Source organism: Epinephelus lanceolatus, chromosome 18 (assembly GCF_041903045.1).
Source record: "Epinephelus lanceolatus isolate andai-2023 chromosome 18, ASM4190304v1, whole genome shotgun sequence".
Classification (NCBI taxonomy): domain Eukaryota; kingdom Metazoa; phylum Chordata; class Actinopteri; order Perciformes; family Serranidae; genus Epinephelus; species Epinephelus lanceolatus.
The window spans coordinates 9,541,585-9,560,682 of record NC_135751.1 but is presented as its reverse complement, the minus strand read 5'-3'; the positions used below and the strand labels follow the sequence as shown (position 1 = coordinate 9,560,682).

The window sequence follows — 19,098 nt, the reverse complement described above, 5'->3', positions numbered from 1 at the left end:
AGCATAATGACAGGAAACAAAGGGAATTGGCTAGCCTGGTTCTACATACATCAACATACACATAAATGTAAAACATATTTTTATGAACTCACAAGCGGAGTACCACAGCAGCCTGATTTGTTTTTCTTTGTAATTTCCGCTAAAGTGTCAAAAATGTCCAAAGAAAAGTTCAGTTTGTAACAACAAAGTAGATGTTACTATGAAGGAACAAAATCAACTAGAGTTCACAGTTTTGCGAATGTTTAATGGAATTGTAGTTACTTAAAAAAAGAATTCTAGTTCACACAAGTGGATTACAGATCCAGAGACAGTGACAGTAACCATGGTAGCGACACATAAATAAACCACAAACATGAAAACGGGAATAAAGACATTCTCAGGAGTTGTCAGTAAATCAAAGTAAAGCTCAAACATGCGTACCCCACACACTGTGGAGGAAAACAATGACAAAAATGATTCTTTAAAAAACTACAGAAGTGAACACTTCTGACTGGTTTAGGAGAGTTAAATGGAGAGAGACTGAAAAGGCTAACAGGAGAAATGATTGTGTTTTTGGGGGTATTTTCATAGCTGTCCTGCTATGTGTAATTTCTCCTTAATTTAATCATTTTTAACAGTTAAATGTACAAGCAATAAAAACAAGGATTAGCCTCAAAAGGTAAACCAAATTTTGTGCAGTAGAAATGTTGTTTTCTATTTTGCAATGATGACGTGTTTGTCTCTTGATCCAGACTAAAACATCCCACCAACTGTTGGAAGGATTGTCAAGAAATTCAGTTATTTTTCATTCAAAATTGTACTCTTAATCGGACTTAAAGGGACAGTTCAACCCAAAATCAAAAAGTACATATATTTAGTGCTATTTATCAGTCTCGATCGTTTTGATGTCAGCGTTGGAGATATTGCCCGTAGAGATGTCTACCTTCTTTCTGGTATAATGGAACCAGATGTCACTCGACTTGTGGTGGCCAAAGCACCAAAAATGTGAAAAACTCAACAGCAATGTCTCTTTCCAGAAATCATAAGCCGGTTACTCAAGATAATCCACAGACCTTGTTGTGAGCAGTTCTATCTTCTTTCTACTACACTACATCCACCAACCGAATCACCACGCAGAAGGAAGCGTGCATCTACTCATAGATGATAGGGTTGTGCTCGGGACAGTGCGAAATGTAAACATTAATGCCGTCCTCCACGGCTGAGCTGTAATGTTACCTAGGCACTACACGGCGATTGTGGTTTGGGAGAAACCTGAGTGCCATCTGGTTCAATTACATAGAAGAGAAGAGAAGACAGACGTCTCTATGGCTGGTATCTCCAACACTCTGCAGCTCATACCAAAACAATCTAGTTTGTTAAATAGCACTACAGGTAATAGGAAAAATATGTATTTTGATGGCACTCAGCTTGTGGTACTCAAAGCACCAGTATTTCTGTCCCTTTAAATACTGATTTAAAACAACTTAAACATAAACATGTACTCATCTTGTCTCTCTTGAGAAAGCCAGTTGTGGTACACAGCGTGATTACCTCTCCTGCAGTCAGCTGTAGATTGATGCAATGCCACAGTCCCACAAGATGTCTTAAAGTGTCTTGTTTTGTTGCTCTTTAATGGGTGACTACAGTATATCGATCTATAGCTAACTGTGGAGGTGGAAATCAGACTGGTGCACAATTTCACTCAGTGAGAATTACATTTAATTATTATGGCTTTTTAAATCTGACAACAAGAGTACAGATGCATTGGTCATAAAACTGAAACCTCTCACTGGCAGAATATTGTTTTTTAACCGCCACAGATCATAAATCAGACAAACTCTGCCTGTTAAAGAAACGTTCCTTCAGCTGAATCTTCAGAAACTGAGAGAAAAACACTCATTCTTCATCCTCAGTTTCTTTTCTCAGTTGTTCAGCAGTTTTAAATAAACACTATTATGAGTTAAAGGTACAAGAAGACATGTAGATGGCATTTTAAAAAGCTCACTGTGGTCATTCAGTCTGTGTCCCACTCTGCACGTTTACGTAGTTCTCCTCATCGTCACTCTCCTCATCGTCATCACTGTCGCTTTGGGTTGACAGATCTGGTGTTGACCCTGCTGGAAAATGTGAAATTAAACATCACCATGAGTTCATCCATCAGATTGTAGTTCATGATAATCTGGTCATTGAATGCCTCTTGTCCAATCAAATTACTAACTGTTGTATATCATAGTAAAACAGTCACAGGGGACATTTCTCTACTTTCACTGAAGTAACACTTTTTATGGCACTTTTTACTTGTAGCAAAGTCATTTTTACAGTGTGGTATTACTATTATACTTAACAGCTCTACTGCAGCCAGATAGAAAACTAGCAGTCTTCAAATGTCTTGTTTTGTCCAACCAACTGTCTGAAACAGACAGATATTAAATAGATGGGAAGAAAAACCTTGAAGTATCTTGAGAACAGCTGTAAGTGTTATTAAAGCAAAGATGGCCTGTATACATGTTTCAGAGACCGGATGCTGAGTTCTGTGACTGAATATGACAGTGACACTTGAGAGGCACAAACTGGGGCTACAGGTGACCTCACAATAACCAGAGCTTCCTGAGTGAAACACCACCGAGAAAGAACATCACACAATGTGGAAACTGAAAACTCCAACTCACTTTGAAAGTGCAGTGGCTCCACATTCAGATAGTCTCTCTCCTCTGAGGAGACAAGAAGACGAAGGAGAAAATTCAGTTACTGTGGTGTTTTAGAGAATTCATAAGTAACTGTATGAACATGTGGAAGACTTAATAAATAGGAACATTCAAATATACAATGTTAAAATGAAGGAAGATTAAAAAAAATCCAAAGGAAATTTTAAGAGGAAAGTAAACACAGTGTGATGAAGTTATTGGCTGTTACGTGGAATTGTACACCTGCAATAAGGAATTGCAAACATGAAAAAAAACCCAACAATGCTCCTTTAGAAACTCACCTTTGCTCTCTAGGACGTTCACATAATCATGCTGAACATCTGTGGATGAAACCAAACATTTGATCAGTTCACAGGTGAGCTCTAACAGACAGGTAACAGTTTATGATCCTCAATGATGCATCAGAATACAACATGTCATACAATTTTTAAATAGTTATTTATCAACTTTTAAAAATGCATGGAAACTCTACACCCTGAGTTTGCATTTCTGTATTCCAAACCTGTACCTGAGCTGGGCGTCGAGGCCCGACTCTGATTGGTCAGAGGTGTCTCGCCTTCAGGCAACACGATTCTGCAGAAACCAGAGAAGATGAAGAAGAAGAAGAGACGATCAGATGATCTGATTTACTGCTGCAGCCTTAAAGGTTCAGTATTTAATTCTGTATAAATATAGTGGATTGTTGAGTCTTGTTCCCAGGTCATCAAATACTGAAGAATTTGGGCTGGTGGTTGGACTGAACCATTGGTCTAAAGCATAGGTATGTGATGACCTGAGACTGAGACTGAGACTCAGCAATCAACTATCTTTCTTCAGAGTTACATACTGCACCTTTAAAGGGTAACCTCTGCATTTTCCAACCTGAACCCTATTTTCCCATGCTTTTGTGTAACTGATGCGGACAATTTTTTTTTATACTGGTCCAGTATTGAGAGAGTGCTGCTGTACAACTCCCACAATGTAACCAGATGGGGCAATTGTGCACTGTCAGTATACAGTACAGGCCAAAAGTTTGGACACACCTTCTCATTCAATGCGTTTTCTTTATTTTCATGACTATTTACATTGTAGATTCTCACTGAAGGCATCAAAACTATGAATGAACACATGTGGAGTTATGTACTTAACAAAAAAAGGTGAAATAACTGAAAACATGTTTTATATTCTAGTTTCTTCAAAATAGCCACCCTTTGTTCTGATTACTGCTTTGCACACTCTTGGCATTCTCTCCATGAGCTTCAAGAGGTAGTCACCTGAAATGGTTTCCACTTCACAGGTGTGCCTTATCAGGGTTAATTAGTGGAATTTCTTGCTTTATCAATGGGGTTGGGACCATCAGTTGTGTTGTGCAGAAGTCAGGTTAATACACAGCCGACAGCCCTATTGGACAACTGTTAAAATTCATATTATGGCAAGAACCAATCAGCTAACTAAAGAAAAACGAGTGGCCATCATTACTTTAAGAAATGAAGGTCAGTCAGTCCGGAAAATTGCAAAAACTTTAAATGTGTCCCCAAGTGGAGTCGCAAAAACCATCAAGCGCTACAACCAAACTGGCACACATGAGGACCGACCCAGGAAAGGAAGACCAAGAGTCACCTCTGCTTCTGAGGATAAGTTCATCCGAGTCACCAGCCTCAGAAATGGCAAGTTAACAGCAGCTCAGATCAGAGACCAGATGAATGCCACACAGAGTTCTAGCAGCAGACCCATCTCTAGAACAACTGTTAAGAGGAGACTGCGCAAATCAGGCCTTCATGGTCAAATAGCTGCTAGGAAACCACTGCTAAGGAGAGGCAACAAGCAGAAGAGATTTGTTTGGGCCAAGAAACACAAGGAATGGACATTAGACCAGTGGAAATCTGTGCTTTGGTCTGATGAGTCCAAATTTGAGATCTTTGGTTCCAACCGCCGTGTCTTTGTGAGACGCAGAAAAGGTGAACGGATGGATTCCACATGCCTGGTTCCCACTGTGAAGCATGGAGGAGGAGGTGTGATGGTGTGGGGGTGTTTTGCTGGTGACACTGTTGGGGATTTATTCAAAATTGAAGACACACTGAACCAGCATGGCTACCACAGCATCCTGCAGCGACATGCCATCCCATCCGGTTTGCGTTTAGTTGGACGATCATTTATTTTTCAACAGGACAATGACCCCAAACACACCTCCAGGCTGTGTAAGGGCTATTTGACCAAGAAGGAGAGTGATGGAGTGCTGCGGCAGATGACCTGGCCTCCACAGTCACCGGACCTGAACCCAATCCAGATGGTTTGGGGTGAGCTGGACCGCAGAGTGAAGGCAAAGGGGCCAACAAGTGCTAAACACCTCTGGGAACTTCTTCAAGACTGTTGGAAAACCATTTCAGGTGACTACCTCTTGAAGCTCATCGAGAGAATGCCAAGAGTGTGCAAAGCAGTAATCAGAGCAAAGGGTGGCTATTTTGAAGAAACTAGAATATAAAACATGTTTTCAGTTATTTCACCTTTTTTTGTTAAGTACATAACTCCACATGTGTTCATTCATAGTTTTGATGCCTTCAGTGAGAATCTACAATGTAAATAGTCATGAAAATAAAGAAAACACATTGAATGAGAAGGTGTGTCCAAACTTTTGGCCTGTACTGTATGTCCACTTAAAGTTGTTATTTTTGCCACGGACAGGCTCAGATTATTATTTTGTTTTTTGAGGTGTCTCTTTAACTTTCACTTGATCTGGTCTGTTTGTTATTGTGTCAGAGTTTCGCTCAAGGAGAAGTCTCTCTCTGAAATCTAATGAGTGACTTGTTGCAGGAAGACAACGATGGAAATGTGAGTAAGAGGAAATTGTGTGTTGTGTTTGAGTACAGAAAGTGTAGCTCTGTGTTATCTATCAGCTTTTTTAGTGTTGTTATGGGTGATTATTTACCTGATTTCAATAACGTGGATGAGGTTTACTTGTGCCAGAGTATCTCCTGAGATATCAGCAGATCAAGCCAAAGGTTAAGAGACACTTCAGACACTTAAAATAACAATCTGAGCCTCACTGTGTCAAACATAACCCCTTTGAACGGTCAGTGATGGAGTTCAGTTGCACTGTCACATCCCAACTCGTCTAATACCGCCACTTTGTTAGTGGACCTACATGTCAAAATATGACACATTAGATACCCTCCTGCTTCAGCTTTGGAGATCCAGGGACAGCGTGTCAAGTTGTGCTTGTTACATGCATTACATCTTTTCAAAATATGCTGCTGCTTTTACAGGAAATGTACAGTTTCTGCTTGTTAAATGAATACGGCCTTTTTCGGATAAACTTAAAATGTTGAAAAAACACTTCATTTTTAGGTTTAATTCCTTAAGTTTAGGAAACAAAAGCATGTGGTCAGTTTAAAAAAAACATCATGGTTTGGCTTATCGTACATGCATAATGTCATGTGACATGTCACTAACATAAAATTGCTTTACACACTAGCACATCACCTTGTTATTGATATAACAAGCAGCCTCCCAGGTGAAAGTCCAGAGTTTGTTTGACCCATCCACCACCACTCCCGTCCAGCCTATGTAGACTTCCTCGTTCTTCATACTATGGTAGTTGCATGCAGCATCATAAACAGCAGCTGCCTGCTGCGTATCATTCCGCAGCTAAGACTGCCTCTGTGTGTCTGTGTCTGCCGCTGAGATCCACTGACAAAGCGGCGGTTTTTGACTAGTTGGGAGTGAGAACGGGCTGGGTTACCCTGCAGGCGTTGCACAGCTGCAACGCTCTTTCAATACTGGACCAACTTCAAAAGCTCTTGTCTCCATTAGTCACTTAGACACAAAATGTTACCCTTTAAAATTATGGAAAAAAACACCAGAGGTTCGTCTGAAAAAGGAAACCTACATGTATCCGGGGTCTTCTGCATCGCTCTCAGTGTTTATGTAGTCAGGACCTGCAGTAGGCAACACCTCATTAACTCATCCAACATTATCATCATCCAGTAATCAAGTCCCAAGACCAAGACAGCAACCAGATCCACTGGTTTTGTCTTCTATATCTGCTGATATTTCTCAGAGCCGTTAAAAGGAAACAGGGCTCATCATTATGATGTTTGCAGTCTCAAAATGTGCAGATAAAAATAATTACAGGTGTATAAAATAAAAGTTACTATCATCTAATATGCAGAAGGCAATGCTACAGTATGCATGACTGATTGATTATAACAGTAAAGCAGGACAGCTGCACTTTCTAAGTATCTTCATGTTGGTAAACTATAGAAGAATGCAGGATCCCTCTTCCTAATTAGACTTTCAATATGATCATTGGTCAGTTATAGAAGTTACATCTTCTGCTGCAGTTGAAGTCAACATGATCTTACCGTCTGCTGGATTCTCATAACTTGGATTACTTTCTGTAGGACGGAAAAAGTCAGATTGTTACACATATTTTTAGATTAAAGTTCAACAGCTAATATCTGAGATACGCTGACTGATATTCCTGACTAACATTACTTATGAATCATGAGTCAACAAACAGATGACAGCCTGAAGAGGACAACAACATGCTGGAGACGGACAAACACATTCAACTCAAAGTGAAAAGAAAAGCAGAATCTCACCAGTTTCTGTTGGCGTGAAGGATCTGTGTCTCCGCTGAGTTCCAGGATCAGCTAAAGGTGAGCTGTGTGTGTGAACAAAAAAAGAAAAACACATCAGATATGAAACAGTTAAACATGTTTTCTTTCCAATGTAATACTCTCTGTAGTCCCATATTTCACCTCTCAGAAACTACTAACTGTACTTAGATCTGAGCAGTGGTTAATGTGACCAAGTACTGTACTTAAGTAAAATTGTAAAGTACTTGTACTTTACTTACTTAATTTAATGCTGCTTTACACTTCTAATCTGAAAAGGAACTACTTTTCACTGCACTACATTCATCTGCCAGCTTTAGTTACTTTTCAGATTACATACAAAATTACTTTTAAAATATGATGCATAATTAGAGAGAGATTAAAGGCCATGCATGAGCCACACAGGTGTTTCATTAATGTAGCTGTGCTTAGGGTTTATATGAGGTCAACATGCATTTGTAAATAGATAAAAGTTGCAACTTGTCCCACAACAAAACTGCCCAAAACAGATGAAAAGACGTGTCATCTTTCAGGACCTTTGGGGCTCTATAATTTAACCTCTGAAATGGGTCATTCTGTACACTGAGTACTTTTACATTTTACACTTTGAATTTTGTTGGGTACTTTTATTCAAGTAGATTTTTGAGTGCATGACTTGTAAGATGCGCCTTTATTGATCCACTGAGGGGAAATTAGGGTGTTGTAGCAGCACAAAGACAGAAATGGGGCAAAGTGGCTTGCAGAAGAAGCAGCAACAGCAGACAGGCCAGAGCAGTTTAAAAAGGGTGCCCTGAATGAGATTTGCATAGAAAGGAATCATGTGATCGATCAGCTGACTTCCTTCCATCAATCAGCTGCTCTATCAGTTGATTGGGTTGTTTGAGATCAGCTGATGTAGCTGGGATGACATAGTGTCCTGCCTGAACTAAGGCTATGCTCAATAAAACATTCAAATGAAAGCAACTCACAAAGGTGACAGCAGGTTGGAGGAAAGGTGGATGGAGTTCAGATCTGTGGACGGCTGAGCTGCAACTCAACAGAGAGAAAGTCACCATCATCATCATTGTCATCACTGTCATCATCATCATCATCGTCATCGTCAACTTAAAAATTAAAACCAAGACCTACATAAATGACATCATCAGCAGAGAGTAATCGTCATAAAATTAAATAAATAAATGAAATATCATATTTTGTTAATTTCTGCACCATTAATTTGCTGTGTCCAATTCAGTTCAGCAGCCCCTCTAAACCAACTGATGTAACAACACATATATGAGCCTTCAAACTTTCCATTTTTTTTTTATACTCCCACTCACTTAAATTTCATGCTTTAATTATTTACTGGAGTTTACATCTTAAAATAACAATACATTTTATTTACAGAGCACTTTTCACACTATAAAACTAAGAAATAATAATGAAAAATAAACCAAACTCAACAATAGTTTTTTTAATCTCAAAATACAATCCTTTGGATATTAAGTCCTCTTTTATTACAGTTATTACATGAGAAATAAATAGGGTTTATTATTGTTCATGTACTATTCACCATTAAAAAAAAACAAACAGTTTAGCGGTTAGCATGTCAACATTTTTTTGGTACATTTTTCTTTTTGTATGACAATTAAATACATTAGCAACTGACAGGATGTCAGGGCAGAGACTTTGGAAGAGAACTGAGCTGCTTACTGTAACATGTTTAAATGTTTTACAGACAAAGATAGGAGCCATGAATTAAAGCGTCAGAGCTTCTCACAATAGATGCCTCTCAACCCATTCAGGTGTTTCAGACTTACATGGATGGATGATTCTGAATTCAGTGGATCTAATTGAAAGAAGAAAAAACACAGTCAGTCATCACTTCATGTGTAACTGTAGGATTTAAACTGAATTATTGTACTATAAAAACAGTATCTTTCATCTACACTATTGTTGAAAAGTTTCTAATCTCCTGCCACAAAAGCTTGATTGGGTCCAGTCAGATGTCTGAGAGAACTACTCCATATATTTAAATAGTCTTTGATGCTTTTAGGTTGTAGAAGGTCCTCTTTTCAAATAGATGATATTTTGTATGAAGGGTTCGTTTTGTACATGGAGAACAAAACACTTTACAATAGTTCAACCAGACTGACTACTGAGAGACAAAGATCCCTCTGAGCAACAGTTCAATAAAAGGGGAAGAAATCAGCAGTCACTGGTTAAAAAACTGGAAGCTTAGAAAATGTATGCAGATTTAAACAGGAACAGGTTGCTGTTTCAGTGTCATATAATAAACTGGAATTAACAGCAACGTTTGGCTTTAACAAAGCTTTTCTTCAGACTTTACAATAGAAACAGAAGGTTACTCTACGGTCAGCCCAAAAAAAACTGACAAACTCAATATTTAGAGCCAAGTAGCACAGTTGTGGTTAATGTATGATCGAGTGTCAGTGAGGCTTGTCTGGGCTGAAAAATAAATTCAAATTCCAATTTCCATCAGTTTTCTCCCACATCATGCAACACTATGGGGACATCAACTAAATCGATGTTTGAATCATTTTCTTTTTCTTCTTTTGAGGCAAAAACTATTTCAAATGTAAATCATAAAATTTGGTGTCTGAATTATATTGTTTTTATTTCTGTTGAAATGGTTATGATTGAGGGAAAAAAGAAAAACATAACTTTTCAACAGTAGTGTATGTAAAGAAAATACTTACGGCATGTACTCCTCTGAGGCGTTCACTTGCCTGATGGAGACTGGTGGAAGGAAACAGAAAAATATGAACTATTTTATTTAATTCAAATAAGGAAAATATAAAATCTATCAGCAGCTAAAACCAGAAACCACAGTGTCCACCAGAAGTGTGAAGCATTTATCTGGTTTAAAGCCACAGGATATAAGGTTAAAGTGATTGTGAAGAAGGACAGCAGCTGTTAACCACGTGTTGGTGCAGAGTGAAGTGAGACATCATCCCACCCAGAGGGCCTTTGTTCCTGCAGTTCAGACAGACGACAGCCAGGAGAACCATGGAGACGAAGATGGCGCTCACCAAAAACCAAATGAGCCAGGAGGCAGTCATGTTTCATCTGAGGAGGACAGAGGAAGATGACATAAGACCATCAGTCATTTTATTCATGCAGTTAAAATAAAATGGGTCTATTTTTCCTTAACTTTCTTCAAGACTGAAACATCTCAACCACTGTTGGATGGATTGTGATGAAATGTAGTTCGGACGGTCATGTTCCCTCATGAATTTTAACTATGGTGACCTTCTGACTTTTCATCGCCAGTTATTATTCCAATTTATCCTGAGAACATGAATGATGAACGACACTTCATCACAAGCCATCCGATATTTATTAAAATGTTTTTTTGTATGTGTGTTTATCCATCTGTCCGCAGCTAATCTGGCAAACTACTGGAACAATCAGCCTAAAATTTTGTGTGCACGTCTGACTGTATGCTCAAGGATCTGTGGTGGTTGTGTTGATTTACAGTCATTGGAAGAGCTGTTTTATTGACTGTTTTATACCATCACTGACTGCTGACTCCTTTCTTCTCTTACCGGCTGGAAGTAGCTGAAAGTTTTCCAGAAATCGGCTCAACTAAAAAAAAGCCTCAGCATTTGTTGCAGGCCACATTTTGGCTTCCTCAAGGCTCAAAATTGACATCCATAAAAAAAAGTTTGGTTTCATTTTGAACCTGAGCATCTGCAGATCAACTCCATATCTCTTACATTACGATCCACTAAACTTAGGCACAACACAGGATGAATAAATCCCCAATTTTTGTTTTCTTCAATGCCATCTTGACTGTAAGGGAGCCAGGAGGGACAGTTCTACTAGGCAAATCCTGGCTGCCATGGCTGCGACCTGTTTTTTTCTGTCTGCTGCCATGTCCGGTGTCACACCACACTGGGAGCTTTAAGGAGTGGAATAAGTTTGTAGACTTGCAGATTTTGTGTGTTTATTTGTTGGCAATCTGGAAATCCATCGGTAAAAAAAACAAACAGGCTCTGTACTTAAATGTTTTTTTTTTTTGTCTATTTCAATAGTGTTTATTGTTGTTATTTCCTCCTTTGTTGTGCTAAAAGTTAATACCTTTCAAAGTCCAGTTAAGAATGACATGGATCAAAGATTTGTGGCTGTGTTTTAGTTATCAAAAATGTATTCATCCTCAGTATCTATATTTCACATACAGTGCCTGTTAGCCGGAAACGTCTGCTCTGTGCAACTCACAGCAGCTCCATCAAAAATATATGAGGCACGTATTTCTGGGATGATTCTAAAGCGTGCTACATCGCGTCTGCTGAAATTATGCATTGGCTTCCAGTCTCAGAATTTTAAACTGCTTTTAGTCACACACAAGGCTCTCAATGATCTGGCATCGCAGTATAACTGAGTTTCTCACACAGTACCGTCCCAACAGGCCCCTCAGGTTTGCTAGAGTGGGTCGTCTAACTGTTCCAGAGTCCAGGTTAAAAACAAATGGCGATTGAGCCTTTTCAGTTCTTGCTCCTTGGCTTTGGGACAGCCTCCCACTAAGCATCAGATCAGCTGACTGTTCACGTCTTTAAATCTCGTCTGAAAACTTACCTTTACAGACTGGCCTTTCCTGATAGTTGATACTTATTGTGTGTACGGGAGAGTATGTATTTGCAGCCATGTGTGTATGTATGCATGCATACAGGTATATTTGTGTTTAAGCTTATATGTTGGTGTAGGCATATGTATATACTTCACAAAGTACTTTACAAATAAAGTTATTATTATTACAAGAATTGTCTAGAGTGGCAGCCATCAGCCTGACAGCCGTTTGGGCGCCTGGTGGAGATGTGCACTCTACTGCACTTTTCTAGTTAATGTCATGCGACAAACAGGAGGAAGCCATGATTTAAAGATGAACCCGCCCGCTCTATATTCTTCGATAAGTGGTGGTTTTTAAGTTTCCTGAAGCATCAGAAGAACATGGTGATAATCATAGAGGTGCGTCACACAGGAAGGAAAACCATCTCATCTCACACGTGGCATCACTGGCTGGTACAGATCATTTTCTTTCCTCTGAGAAGCTGAACTCTCCATTAAAAACATCACAGATCAACTCCAGAGACTGGAAAACACCTGAACCCCCTCACATAGTGAGAACATGGAAACCTCCACATAAACCTGCCACAAACACACAGTGGTGGAGGAAGTATTCAGATGATTTACTGCAGTAAAAGTACTAATGTCACACTGTGAAAATACTGACACTATTGATGATATCATTAGATTATTATGACTCATACATTAATGTAAAAGCAGGACTTTTAAATATTGTAGTTGGTTGAAGTGAAGCTCAAATTCTTAACTAATGATTATTTTCATTACATGTTAATCTGCAGATTATCTCTCCATGAATCAGTTAACTGGTTTGTGAAAATACTGGCAAATGCCGGCACAACTACCCAAAGTGTTTGTTTTGTCCAACAGCCCAAACCTTGACATTATCACCGATACATTGTAATTATTGAAAGGAAACCAGCAAATTTTCACATTCTCAAGCTGCAGCCATGAAATGTTTTTACTTTAAAAATCAATTCAACCATCAAAATACTGTCTGATTAGTTTACTGTTAACCAAATGATAAATTAATCTACTGATTATTTCAGCTGTATAAAGTGTTGGGACGTTTCAATCTATAACAAAACATGATATTTTATCAACTTTATATACGTTTTGTGTGTAAAATCCTCAATCTGTATAACTGTCAGATATGTGTAGTGTAAAAGTAGAAAGTAGCATGGAAGAAAAGACTCAAGTAAAGTACCTCAGCTTTGTACAGTACTTGAGTAAATGCTTTAATTACATTCCACCACTGCAAACACACAGCTCTGTCTCCTGATGAACTGACTTTTAATATTACTACAAAGTCTTCATGTTACTCTCTTCACAATGACCCCCCCCCCCCCCCCCCCACCACCACCCACCCACACACACACACACACACACACACACACACAACAAAACCCCCTAAAAGGTCGTACTAAATGCAGCCGCCTAAGAGAAGTTAGTGTGAAAAGGTCATAGAAAGGAAGTGTGAAAGGAAGAGACAGATACAGTCTATTAAACCTTGTTATTTAACAGGTTACAGTAATAGTTTAAAATTAAGCCCCATGATTTGATATGATTTGTGTTCTCACCCAGAGACATTGACATATGATTTATTTCTAGACTGGGTGGCAAAGTCTTTATTGTATTATCTTTACCAAAAAATTAAAAAAAAGATTTAAGAAGAGTTCAGATCCTTTACGTGTGTAAAAGTACAAATACCTCTATGTAAGTACAAGTACAAGTGCATCATAATGTCAGTATCTAAGTACATTTACTCATGCATGTCAAAACTGAACATGAGTATTTCCATTTTATTACGCTACTTCTATTCCACTAAAACCCACAGGGCAATATTGCAATTTTATCTATTTCATTTGACACCATAGTTCCTAGTTACTTTTGATGTGGTACTACACAGTACAACTTATCTAAGTACACAGAGTATCTAAAACTGGCTTCACACTGAAGCCACACTACAACATTAAAATGTATAAGTTAGGGATAAAAACAGAATAATATAATGTTGGAGCCATTCTGCATGATGAGTAGTTTTACTTTTATTACTTACAGTAAATTAAGCTTAAATTCTGTCTTGAAGTATTTTTACACTGTAGTATTAGTATTGTAGTGTAGCCAACATGAAAACATTAAAACACGCATGGCCAGTGTTTGGTTTGTCTGTTCTGGGCTACTGTAGAACAATATGGTGGACTCGGTGAAGGAGGACCCACTGTGTATGTAGATATAAATGGCTCATTCAAAGGTAACAAATAAGCAACAATTTTTATTTTCAGGTGATTATATATTAATGAAAACATAGCTATGACTGCTGTATTCTGCCTTTAAATCCTACACACTGGACCTTTAAATAAAAATAAGATCATGTATTTAATAACTGCAGCTGACAGATAAATGTAGTGGAGTCTAAGTATAAGGTGCCATAAAATGGAAATACTCAATTAAAGTATAAGTATCTCAAAACTATTCTCGGTACTATTTATAGGTATGGTACTTGAGTGTAAAAAAAAGTCAGTAAGATGAAGAGTATGGCTTAACATTTGATGCAAACTCCTCCTACAGCATCACATTCAGACTTGATTATCTTTGTGATATCAGCTCTCAAAACACTCAGCAGCTTCCTCGAGTTTCTGCTCATTTACTGGCAACTTCAACAACAGGAAGTCACTGCTCCTTGCCAAGAAAGAGTCCTGCACATAACCCCTATCAAATACTAAAGTGTTTTTTTTATACTTCAGTTATTATACAGATGAAAAACAAACAGATTAGCATGTTAATTATTGAGCTTTAGAGGTGATGGTAGGTGGATTATGTTCCCTCTGCACAGAGCCAGGCTAGCTGGTTGCCCCTTTTTTACAGTCTTTATGCTAATCTAAGCTAAGCTAAGCTAAGATAAGCTAACTGGCTTTGGCTTTATATCTAGTATACAGACCTGAGTGGAATCAATCTGGACATCTGCCTCTAATAGGTGTACTTTTGATTATGTCAAACTTTTCCTTTAAGGGACATTTTTTGAAATGGGAAATTAAACCGTGGGAAAAGTGCTTGCAGCAGCAGCAGCAGCAGCAGCAGCTCATCACACTTTGCAACTCTCAGTGTTTGTATCAGAGAGAGAGAGAGAGAGTGAGATTGACAGACAGACAGGGATTGACCTTCAAAAAAAGGTCGCCAGCCAGACCTGAAACAGAGGTGATGTGGTTTACTGTCCGCATTGCGCCGCACACCACAATACACTCTTTTTTACCGGCCGGCTGCTGTTTAAGTAAGACCTTTCAAAATGAGCTTAAAGATGGAGCCTCAACTCACAAGATGGCTGCCAGTCACTGTCGTGCTGCGAGAGGAGCTGATTTAGATCTCTGTGAATTTAGGTAAGTATGAACATCAAATGTCATGCAACCAGAGGACTCATATACCTCCAATTTGGCTGTGAGAGAGGATGCTTTAACCTCTGCAGCCATCATGTCAGGTTCAAGTAAAGAAAAGCTCAGTATATGTGAGGGAGCTTCAAAAACAAATATGAATAGTTTGCACCAAGCAGAGCAGCAGATGATCTTACATAGCAGCTCCGAGCTACATCAGAATGTTAACGTGTACAATTTATTTTCTAACTTTGGCTTTTTCTGGACTGCTTGAAATTATCTTACTGGAGCCCTGATTGGATCAGAGTGTTGAGTTATTCAGAGATCGATAGTGGTGGAATAGTATAATAAATAGTGGTAGTAAAGGTTACAATACCACAGTGTAGAAAGACTCTGCTATAAGTCCTGCATTCAAAATCTTAGTAAAAGTATAAAAGTTTTAGCATGTACCACAGTAAAAGTACTCATTATGCAGAATGGCCTGTTTCAGAATGATATATTATTGGATTATAGTTATAAATGCATTAATGCATGCATCATTTCAATGTTGATTTCTAAACTGCTGAGTAGCTTCTGAATCCCTCCCTTGGGATCAATAAAGTTTTCTTTTAACATATAACATTACATCATGTGTAATTTACTGATTATATTTTTATTATTTATCAGAATATATGAAGCAACTAAAAGTGTTAAATAAATGTAGTGCAGTAAAAAGTACAATATTTCCCTCTTAGTCATAGTGGAGTAGAAGGTAGCAGAAGATGGAAATACTCAAATGCAGTACATCAAAATTGTATCAAAGCACAGTACTTGTGAAATTTGTTCAGTTACTTTCGACCACTTGAGATACACTAAATTTCTTCCACTCCTCTCTGTAGAAATTGTTGCTGTCATGACTTCCATGTATGCGAGCATCCCACACAGACAACACCCACTGTAGAGGTTAACATATTTTGAGTCAAAGTCAAACTTTGGCTACACAACCAGGCGACAAACGTATACAGCTCTATCTCACACAGCCTCTCAGAACATAATGAACTTGAACTTATGGTGTGAAAGTCCTGTGATTCCTCATTTTTTGTTGCCTGAGAGAATGAATTAAAAGAGTGAGCGACCCAAAACGATGAGTATTTAACCCAGAGACACCTCAATGTGCCTGCCGAGAAGAAGTGAATGCTGGTTTCCTTGACTAGGCCTCAATGTGAAAACTGTACAGATCTACTTCAGTGCTCAGCTTCACCTCCTCCAGGTGCATGCTGGGAACAAACTGAGGTTCCTCCATCACATGTAAGTCACAATTAAACAAATGGGGAAATAAAAATGGTGGAGAACTCACCTACACCTCAGGACAGGACAGGGGTTGGAGAGGCGATACGTTGATGAGGAGGATGGAGGCTGGGTGAAGTTTCGGGGCCTGCTGCTGGTCTTGTGTCCCCCTGGAGTATCTGGTCCACATGAGGCGACTACTGTAACCAAACATCCACCATAGCTGAAGACTTCTTTGCTCTCGTTCTGTTCTGATCTGATCTGGAGTCTGATCTGCACCTTCAGCGACCTACTTCAGCTCCCTCCTTCCTCCCTCTTTGTCACCAACTCTCCTCCTCTGTTGTCGCTGCACCCAATCACCTTGCTTCACCTCCCGCCACAGGTCCTGCAATGCTTTGTCGTCTTCCTCAGCGTTTCCTGTGAGGAAGGCGATGATTGACCATCAACTCAGGTTTGTCCAAAGGGATGGAGCATTGGCTTCTGAAAGTTTTGAAAACACAGAGGAGAAAAAAAACACCACCTGATCAAAAATCAGAAGAAGTTACAGACTGATATGTGACAAACATCTGCAAAGGTTGACTCACCAACCAGGTGACTCACCAACCAACCAGCTACCATTCAAGTTCACAGCACTGTCTCTGTGAACGATGTGTGTGGGTTGATCAAACTGCCCTCTTTCAGTCGCTCTTAACTGCAAACTGCAACTGGAAACTGGAAAAGGGGCCCTGCAGCACAGAGCGGCAGAAAAAAAAGTTTCACACAAACATCTCGAACCAATCAGGAGATGTAACTGTGACACCTCAGAACGTCGCCGGGTGTCAAAAAGCTGCAGTGCTGTGTGAACGCTGCTGCAACCGTCTCAACATCCTCCCACCTACAAACAGGAAACCACACCGAGGGAAGGAAGCCGAGTCCTCCTCTCCTCTTCTTCACTCCTCTCCTGTTCTCGCTTGACCTTGTTTCTCCGTCTGATGAGAAGAGAGGAGAGGATAGAGAGACCGAAGAGGGGCAGAGAAGAGAAAACCCCCCATGAATAAGGGAGGCGAGGGGGACACCTGCTGAAAAGAGACTGGAAAATACACGATGAGTGTTACTAGATTTGGGCTGTTTACTGCTCAACTGAGGTTTTTGTTTGGTTGCGCAGGCTAAAAGGGTTCTGTGGAGCTCATGAAAAGTTTGGCCAGTTTTTACGACATTTTTTCCCAATAAAAAGTTAGTCCACATTCCAAAGAACCAACCTCCAGTCCCCCTTAGATGTCATCAAGTGCCGTTTTACTTCATTACAAATTATTGTTGGATCATAGTTGTGTAATAACGGCTTTATAAAATATCACATTTTTTGATTATGACAACATGAATTTGACTGGCGGTGGAAGAATTATACAGATTAGTTTTTAAGTACTCCAAAATACTCCAATACAAGTCAAAGTCCTAAACTCTTATGTTTTGAATCCAAACAACGCAAGGTGAAATTAATGTTTTATCAGGAGTTATCAAATGTTATTTTTCAGTCTTACAGGAGAAAATACTTCAAGGATGAAGAATGACTGGTTGTTTTTGCAGCACACTATAACTCCTCAGCATTTCTATGGAAACCACCTCAACCAAAATAGTTCTCTCTTCTTTTTTAGGGGTGGGGTCAAACAAACAATAAAAACAGCTTCACTGGTTTTTGTTTGACATCATTTTCCATACATCTTCAATGTTGGAACTATGTCCCCTTATTATGATTTGTCTGATGTTCCTCCAACCTTCTCAGTGGGTGTTGGATGCCAGCAGGAGGAAGTGTTCGGTTTGGGGACCTCAGAATTGCGTATGTTGCTCTTTGCAGATGATGTGGTTCTGTTGGCATTACCACACCATGACCTCCAGCACGCACTAGAGCAGTTTGTAGTCAAGTGTTGAGGTGGTCATGATGAGTCAGTACCTCCAAGTCTGAGGTCATGGTTTTCTGCTAGGAAACAGTGGATTGCCCCAAGAATCACAAAGTTTTGTTTGCAAATGAGGGTAGAATGAGGGTCAAATGGAGTGTGAGATCGACAGGCGGATTGGTGCGGCGTCAGCAGTGATGTACTGGACTATTGTGATGAAGAAGGAGCAGAGCCACAAGGCAAAGCTTTCAATTTACCAGGTGATCTAACCCTCACCTGTGCTCATGAGGTTTGGGTACTGCCTGAAAGAACATTGCAGAAACAAGTCTCTGGAAGACTCTGGAACCTCTGGGGTAGTTTGAGGAACTCAGATATCCAGAGGGAGCTCAGATCAGGATCTTCCTGGATGTCTCCTGTTTAAGGTTTTCCGGGCATGTCCAGCTGGAAAACATTGCTGGTGCGTCTTAACTACTTTGCTTAGCCTGCTGTCACCACAAGTAGACCTCAGGAGAAGAGGCAGAAAATGAATAAATGGATGATGTTCATCATATATCTGAAGCTTACTTTCTAATTTTTCCACTTCAGTTTTCTATTTTTTTTGTCTGACATCATTCAGTCACTGCTCCCTTTATAATTCACACTTGACAGTTTACGTAATGGTGAACAGTAAACTCCCTTGCTGGTTGTTTGGCAACTTGTCAGAGCAAAGAAATAGTCTGGAACATTATGG

General features: G+C 39.4%; 1 protein-coding gene across 3 annotated transcripts; it reads right to left on the bottom strand.

The window, feature by feature from the left end:
- Positions 1-223: 223 nt before the first annotated feature.
- On the bottom strand, positions 224-16,760 carry LOC117268862 (uncharacterized). 3 transcript variants are annotated; one of them, XM_033645593.2, is made up of 12 exons: positions 16,568-16,760; positions 10,239-10,348; positions 9,979-10,018; positions 9,079-9,107; positions 8,248-8,311; positions 7,265-7,326; positions 7,025-7,057; positions 6,550-6,598; positions 3,193-3,257; positions 2,966-3,004; positions 2,649-2,690; positions 224-2,096 (listed from the first exon to the last, which is right to left on the bottom strand). In XM_033645593.2, the coding sequence occupies exons 2-12, from the start codon at positions 10,339-10,341 to the stop codon at positions 1,990-1,992; spliced, it is 633 nt and encodes a 210-aa protein (XP_033501484.1). In that variant the 5' UTR covers positions 10,342-10,348; positions 16,568-16,760; the 3' UTR covers positions 224-1,989. The 3 variants fall into 3 exon arrangements, with proteins under 3 accessions (XP_033501484.1, XP_033501488.1, XP_033501487.1); XM_033645597.2 differs by having other exon boundaries at positions 8,248-8,305; XM_033645596.2 differs by having other exon boundaries at positions 1,841-2,093.
- Between the last annotated feature and the right edge of the window lie 2,338 nt (positions 16,761-19,098).